At 38.7% G+C, this 8,416-nt stretch overlaps 1 protein-coding gene and 1 long non-coding RNA gene across 2 annotated transcripts; one reads left to right on the top strand and one right to left on the bottom strand.

Annotated features, from left to right (window-relative positions):
* The first annotated feature begins 1,389 nt into the window (after positions 1-1,389).
* On the top strand, positions 1,390-6,179 carry LOC134332407 (uncharacterized). The gene is made up of 2 exons (XR_010015250.1): positions 1,390-2,245; positions 5,982-6,179. It is a non-coding gene; the product is annotated as an uncharacterized LOC134332407 (long non-coding RNA).
* An 805-nt stretch (positions 6,180-6,984) lies between these two features.
* LOC134332328 (zinc finger protein 239-like) lies at positions 6,985-8,021 on the bottom strand (the record flags this gene model as incomplete). Its single annotated transcript, XM_063013966.1, has 1 exon — positions 6,985-8,021. A coding segment is annotated over one exon (918 nt), but the record flags the coding sequence as incomplete, so codon positions are not given.
* Between the last annotated feature and the right edge of the window lie 395 nt (positions 8,022-8,416).

Raw genomic sequence — 8,416 nt, 5'->3', positions numbered from 1 at the left:
AGGCAAAATGTGCTTTGAAAAAGCATTAATTTAGGGATGTACATATTTATGCAACCATATTAATTTAAGCCACCACCTCTCCACCCCATACATTTTCAGGTTTTTTTTTTTTCAATTAATTGTAAAGATTGTAGGTCCTTTACAAGTGGAAAAAGTGCTGAAATAATTCATTTTGGTCTCACTGTTATATCAGAAAATTCTGGCATTGTAACAGGAGTGTGTAGATTTTTTATAATCACAATACATAAGACATAACTACTAACATGTTCATAATAGAGACTAAACTGTGGATGTAATAGATTACAAGAAGCAGCTGATTACCCTGCATTGTGTTGCCAGTTTAATAAGTGCACCTTTAATATAAGCCATTTTATCATATTTTGTAGGTGTATGATTACAGACTTAGGTGTGATTACATGATTACAGTGTTTAGGTGGTGCAAAATATTTTTAAAAGATTGGTCTTTTTGGGTTCATAAGTAAAGGTTATAGTTCTATATAGAACCATGACCACACAAAGAACCATGTGCATGATTAAATGGTTCTTCGTTTTTTTTTTTTTCAGATGGAAAATACATTTGAAAACAGCACCAAAAAGGGTTCTGCTATCATTACAACGTCAAGCTTGTACCAGCAGAGCAACTCTTTTTGTGCATTATTAAACCATTTTGGTTTTATGTTACAGGTTTGTACGATTATTTAATGCATCTCTAAACCTTATAAATAAACCTACTGACCCAATATTATTATAAACAAAGCACTACCTTTTGCTCTTCCATCAAATGAATTGCATCTTCCGAGACACCTCTATCCCTCAAGAAGGTTAATAAATCTGATAGTTTCTCTGCCATTGGGAACTGCAGAATAAACTACAAATACATGTTGGCAAAGGCTACAAGAAACCTCACAAAATCTCGGATTAATAAAACCACTGACGAGCGTTTTTAAAGGGGAATCTAAAACAGCACGAACAAGGTTTTTAGTGTAGCCTAAAATACTAAAACAACATAGTTTAAAAAAGTTTAGTTGGGTCGTTGTTTTAGTACGAGCGACATTATGCTTTGTTTACGTTTACGTTACTTTCTCTCTCTCTCTCTCTCTCTCTCTCTCTTCGTGACAATTTAAGCGGACAATAGCTGCTCAGGTACGGCGTATAGGGTGACATTTCACTCAGATAAACGTGTGTGGCTTAATTACAGCCTCGCATTAAGTTCATTACAGTAGACCAACTCTGATTATAAACTTACGATTTTGCCTGTGTTATGTGTCACGAGTGACTAAATTGTAGGAGTAGCGTGTTAATTGGTGGCACCTGGGAAGGACGCGACTGTTGGAAAGATGATAGGAACGGGCGGACAGCGGAACGATTAAAAAGAGGACGAGTGGATGCGTCGGGAAGAGTGGACGGGACACAGGAAGCCGGGACGGGAGCTGCACGCGGAGAGCTACAAACGAACAGCGCAGAGACAGGGGGAAGCTACGAGAAACAAATTGTTTGGTGAATTGGAGACGTGTGGACTGGTCGTTCATATTGCTGGTTCAAGGGCGAGGTGCACCGACTTCGAGTGGCACGGGATTGGAGCCAGCAGACGGTGACGCGTGTTTGGGATGAGGAAGGGTGAGAACGCTCGCCCTCCCCAAAGTTAAGTGCTTACTCTCTTATATGCGCGAAGAAATAAGCGCTGTGTTTGTGTAGCGTGTCTCCGTTTCCCGTATTTTAAAGTTTTAAATTTAAACCGCCTTATTCGTGACTTTAAAGGTTTTTTAAATGAATTTTTAGCCTTGGTAGCTTAAGTCTAACGAAGCTTGTACTAGTGGATAGGTTTTTCCTTTACATTGTTTTGTGGTAGTGTGATTTATTATTTGTTTGTTTGATAGATTGGAGAGTGCATTATTAATGAGTTATTTTGCATATGATTTGAGTATATTTGCGTGTTATAAAACTGATCCGATTAGTATAGGCTTTTATGTAGACTCAGGCTTCTATGTGTGTATGTTAGTCCCTGACCTAAGTCGTAGTGTAAGGTGGTAGTTTCCTCTCTGTGTCGTCATTAGGAACGTAAATGTGTTCCCTTCTTTCTCTTTTCTTTGTAGTGGCGGTTTTTATGGAATAAATTGGACTGAGTCTGTCGTGACGTGCAATAGGACTTTTGGACAAGCCCATCTTTTCCTACTCCCCCCCACTGGCAGTTCTAAGACTCAAGGGACCATGATGAACTTGATGTTTTAAGTGTTTTGCTTCTGTGGTAATAAAATTTGTAAACTTTATAAATTCCTGACTGTGCATTACTGACTAATCCGCTGCATCCCCAAGTATAACTATACACCCTTGTGTAAGGTGGCTAGTGGGTTTTTCCAACCACCTGGGTTACATTATGTATTAGGTCCAAAATATGACGCTAATAGTACGCTAATCATTGTTAATGCATTGCTTTAACCGGCTATAACATTAATAGAGCATTAAAAAGTACCAGTTTAAGAACGTACCTCTTGACTGATGGTAATTACAGCAGTCCTCGTCACAACTCGTAGGTGAAACCTAGGATGTGTGCTTGCATTCGCGCTTCTCTGAACTGACAAGCCTACGACGTACTACGACCTACTCTTTGGCCATATTATTTCGACTTTAATCTCAGAATAATGTCGACTTTAATCTCAGAATAATATTTACTTTAATCTCAGAATAATATCGACTTTAATCTCAGAATAATGTCGACTTTAATATCAGATTAATGTCGACTTTAATCTCAGAACAAATAAAAAAAAAAAATTTCCTTAGTGGCCCTAATACGCCGTCGTAGGGGAGAGACACCATATATGTGAAATTATTGAATTTTTATTTTGTCAGATGCATGCATATAAACTAGGGCTGTCGAAGTTAACGCGATAATAACGCATTAACGCAACCTCAATTTAACGCGATTTAAAAAAATAGTGCCGTTAACGCAGATTCTAGTTCATGTTGACACTTGACTGGTAGAACAAACATTTTAATGTCGGACTTGCCACCGTTTTTCATTTGCGGTTTGTTAACATAATGTAACCGATCGTCGTAGTGATGTACTTGCTTAATAAAGAAATAAATACACGCTATATTCACAAGTTGTCGGGAGCAGAACACTTTATTACACTTAATTAACTTCTTCTTCTGTACCGAATACCGGAAAGCTGAGTCAAGCACGGTAGTTCATGAACTATGGAAGCCCCAAAGGGTCAAAACACACTCACTTCGTGTAGAAACGTCCATCAAACCATTGTCACGATACAACCACAGAAAAGTCTGTTACAATAACTACGCCTTATCCCATCTAAAGCACCGCTGATCTACAGTGTTTGCTGATGGAGAAATTCTAACCTACAATCTGACATTTACTGCCTAATATGTGAGTGAATAAACTCCCTTACAGTTTTCTCTTGTCCCAGCAGTTTTTAACATCAGTACATTTAGCATAAAATGTGTTCACCATTTTAATTGTAACATTTCACTTAAAAATCCTTGTTTTCTATAACATTTACACAGATTTTTTTTTAATGCGATTAATCGCGATTAACTATATGAAATTCTGAGATTAATCGCGATTAAAAAATTTAATCGTTTGACAGCCCTAATATAAACACATCATTTATTTTAATATAACTACAGACACAATCTATTAGAAAGTAACTTCAGTTCCGAGAACCCACACTGGCTTGGCTCAACTCATCAGTGGTTCCCCATAGCTGGTGTTGAGAAGCTCAGTTCTAGATATTATCTAGTATTTGATTTCTTAAGAGAATGTACAGTTCAGCTGCATGGTATGCATCAACAGGAGCATCCCAGTCATTTTCATCAATAAGAAGAGCACAAAGCTCAAAGACTGTTTCATCACAGGGGAACTGGGATTTTGGGGTGCATTCCTCTTTGCAAACAGTGACCTCTTCTGGAAGCACATATTTGAGTTTGTCCTCCCCTGCACCATAAATCTGTGGCATGCAGTACATTAAAATTGGGCGTCCTCCTGGAATTCCTGGCCTTGGCCTTATTTGATGGGAGTTCCATGTCCTCACAACTTCGTCTAGTTCCTCCTGCATGAACATAAATATGTAAAACTTAGTTCAACTACTGTCCCAACAAAAAATCTGCACAGAACATTTACCTGCATCAATATATGGGACACTTGTCATTCAAAAAGCCTGTGTTGAGTCATAAGTTTAGTTAAACATATACGTCATTAAAATATTATCAAAACTTTATATTGTCAACATCTTATACCTGTCTTAAATGACCAGTTTACCAAGCACACCTACAATTAGTCACCGTGCCTCGTCTCTTGCTCCAAAATTTATCAGCCAACCCCTAACTTGACCATTAGTGGTAAAAGACTGCTGGTACGATGGGATCGCAGCTGATTTGTTGGTAAAGCTATTTTGGTGGTAGAATATTATCATCACAGCAGTGGCACTAACATAGTAGTGTGTTTTGCTGGTACAACTGAATGTGACAGCAATGTTGCTGGACTTTTTTGTAAGTGTGACTTGTGCCTGGAATTGTCTGCCAACAAAATAATACCTTTTGGTGGTGCTATTACATTAATAAATGGTGTAGATTAATAGACAGATTAATTACAGACTATAGTTGTTTCTGATCAAATGTAGTGAAGGTAGCTTAATAAAAAACAATCTGGCAATACATAACTGATGAATATAAATACAGAAGGTGTAGCCTGTGGCTATAGAGCCTACCTGAATTAGGTTAAGGAAGCAGAACCGTATCAGATTTCTGTCCAAGAAGTCACCGGAAAAATGTCCATCATCTCTGAGCGTCTGGAAAATGTCCATCCAAAACTGTCCACTTTGTTTACGCAGAATGCCCCACCACGATTCTATGCGTTGGTTTGCCGTGCTGCATCCATAAATGAAACTTCTCTTTCCTGCGTAAGGGTCCGAGTGATTTCAGCGTAAAAACATCTGCATTTCCCTCACATGCCCATTCTCAGTACCTGGATCGGCACGCAGGCGCTGAGGGCAGCCTCCAATGCGCGTTACTGTGCTTTTCCAATAACCCGCAATTACTTTTGGGTCGTTATTCGTGTTGTACGCCTCCATCCACATGACATGGCGACTAAATCCGTCAATGCAACCATTTATAGCAATGCCATTTATAGCAATGCCATAAGGCTTTAGTTTATCATACGAGTCCATATGCCATAAAGCGTTGGGGCCTCGGTTGCAGTACTGGCGACGGCGCAGACGCCGAGCGCGCCGGAGTTGCACTCCTTCGGGATCGATCATTTTGATGATCATTCTCATCGTCTCCTGTGAAACTACAAACCCTCTTCGAATAGCACGGAGATGTAACCACCGATATCCGCTTCAACAAAAGAGAAGATTTCCTCTAAGTCCGTCTGGTTCTTTCTTCTAAATAAATGCAGTTTACTGCAAATCCGTTTCAGCATCCTTATGCTAATAACAATCCGGTGCTGTTGTGTCAAGAGATTGAGGATTTCTTTATTCGTAAAACCGATGCGAAAGTATAACTTCACCAAATCATGAACATCACTCATTTTAACACGAGGCGGCTGCTATGGCCATATTATTTCGACTTTAATCTCAGAATAATGTCGACTTTAATCTCAGAATAATATTGACTTTAATCTCAGAACAAATGAAAAAAAATTTTTTTCCTTAGTGGCCCTAATACGCTGTCGTATCCGATTACTTTATTCTGGTAAAGGAAACATTTTAGCTTGTATGCTGTAACTGTAGTTTTCAGGTGACTTGTTTAATAATTTGTTAAACAGCCTATGTGAATAATTGGAGACATCTGATGACAAATTTGGATGAATATTAGTTGTGACAGCTGTTTTGTTAGCTGATTACTCATTTGGTTGGTTGACTAATCAGAATGTTATTCAAAATATTAAATGTTGTAAATGTCTCAGTTAATATTTTGTATTGTGATTACACAGTACCTTGTAATGATATTTTTTGTCTTTCTTTTAGGACAGAGAAACAGACGTTTTATGAGTTTTTGCAACCATCTTTAAGAATGGAAAAGAAAAGTTCAAGGAAGATATATTTTGTACATTTACTGTTAAACTGTTTGTAATCTTGTTTTAATGTATTACTTGTCACAAAAAAAATGTTATTTAAACATTTGTAATATTATACAGTAAAATAAAATGGCTACGTTTGTCTTTATTTTACCCATTTTCTTGATTACACATAATCAACACACATTGTGTGTGTTAAGTATCCTAACACGGTGGGTGTGCAAAAACAGGATGACACATTTACTGTTTAAATTAACACAGTATGTGTCGTCTCTGAGCACGTGTTGAAATTCCACACAGTGTATGTCGTTTTTAACACATTTCTTTTTAGAGTGTGCTTACTTTAATAAATGCATCCCTTAGCTTTGGATATGTACCCAAATTTATTAAAATAAAAAGAACCAGGTGCACATGCTAAACATTACAGCTGCTGCTACATTAACAGGAACACTTGGTGATTACTTTGGGAATGTGGTATTAAAAATGCCACATCTGCCACATCACCCCACTGCTGCGTTCTCTTCACTGGCTTCCTGTAGCTGCACACATTCAGTTTAAAACACTGATGCTCGCCTACAAAGCCAAAAATGGAGCAGCCCCAAGCTACCTTCGAGGCCTAATCAAACCCCGCTCTGTACCACACAACCTCCGAGCCACTAGTCTCGCTCGACTTGAGCCTCCACCCAGGACTAAAGGAAGACAAGCATCAAGGCTCTTCTCTGTTCTAGCACCCAAGTGGTGGAATGAACTTCCTCTGTCTGTCCAAACATCTGAGTCTCTTGCTGTCTTTAAAAAACGATTAAAAACCTTCATCACCTTTTTACTAAACACTTAAGCTGACTTGTACCTATTTACTAACATTTTTTTTTTCCATTTCCAAAAAAAAACAAACAAAAAAAAACAACACTTTGGTTCTAACAGGTTTCAGCAGATTTGTGTTCTTTGACTGTTGTTTACTAAAACTTGAGAAATGAAAAGTTTACTATGGAAGCTCTTCTGTAAGTCGCTCTGGATAAGAGCGTCTGCTGAATGCAGAAAACGTAAATGTAAATGTAAAAATCAAACCCTTCTTTTATTCGGTACAACTGAATGTGTCACACTTGTGTTTCTTAAATGTTGTTAAATAAAAAAAACTCTTCCCACACTGTGAGCACTGATACGGTTTCTCTCCGTTGTGAATGCGCTGGTGTTCTTTGAGATTACTCTGTTGATTAAAACTCCTCCCACATTGTGAGCAATAATACGGTTTCTCTCCAGTGTGAATGCGCTGGTGTATTTTGAGATTACTCTGTTGATTAAAACTTTTTCCACACTGTGAGCACTTATACGGTTTCTCTCCAGTGTGAATGCGCTGGTGTATTTTGAGAAGACTCTGACGATTAAAACTCTTCCCACACTGTGTGCACTGATACGGTTTCTCTCCAGTGTGAATGAGCTGGTGATTTTTGAGAACACTCTGTTTACTAAAATTCTTCCCACACTGTGAGCACTGATACGGCTTTTCTCCAGTGTGAATGCGCTGGTGTATTTTGAGAAGACTCTGACGATTAAAACTCCTCCCACACTGTGAGCACTGATATGGTTTCTCTCCAGTGTGAATGCGCTGGTGTTGTTTAAGATGACACTGTTGATTAAAAGTCTTCCCACACTGTGAGCACTGATACGGTTTTTCTCCAGTGTGAATGCGCTGGTGATTTTTGAGAGCAATCCGTGTAGTAAAACCCTTCCCACACTGTGAGCACTGATATGGTTTCTCTCCAGTGTGAATGTGCTGGTGTATTTTAAGATTACCCAGTGTATTAAAACTCTTCCCACACTGTGAGCACTGATATGGTTTCTCTCCTGTGTGAATACGCTGGTGTTGTTCAAGATGACTCTGTCTATTAAAACTCTTTCCACATTGTGAGCACTGAAACAGTTTCTCTCCAGTGTGGATGCGCTGGTGTTTTTTGAGTTCACTCTGGAACCTGAAGCTCTTCCCACACTGTGAGCAGACGTTTCCTTCTTCCTGTGTGGGACTGAGAGAGGTGTTAATGCTGACAGGACCAGAGGACGTTTGCTGATTACTGGAGCTTCTGGTGGGCGTCACATCCTCATGTTCAGTCTTAATCTTCACCAGAGTCTCATATTTATCATGGTTGCAGCTCTTGATGTGATTGTGGAGGTGATTTTGGGTTGTAGAGGAACGTGGAGACGAGGAGCAGGAGGAATCGTCGTTCATTTCTGAAGCAGAAAGAATAAAATATATTTATATAAATAAACATTGTTTAAAATGTTATGTTTGATACTTAAGGATCCTTCCAGGATGTGGTGGAAACAGGCAAATCAATGAGAGAACCCAACAAAAAAAGCTTTAAAATGTAGCTAAGAAACCCAGTACAACAA

This window comes from Trichomycterus rosablanca, chromosome 1 (assembly GCF_030014385.1).
Source record: "Trichomycterus rosablanca isolate fTriRos1 chromosome 1, fTriRos1.hap1, whole genome shotgun sequence".
NCBI lineage: Eukaryota > Metazoa > Chordata > Actinopteri > Siluriformes > Trichomycteridae > Trichomycterus > Trichomycterus rosablanca.
Note: the sequence above shows the minus strand (reverse complement) of the source record. Positions and strands in the feature narration are given on the sequence as shown.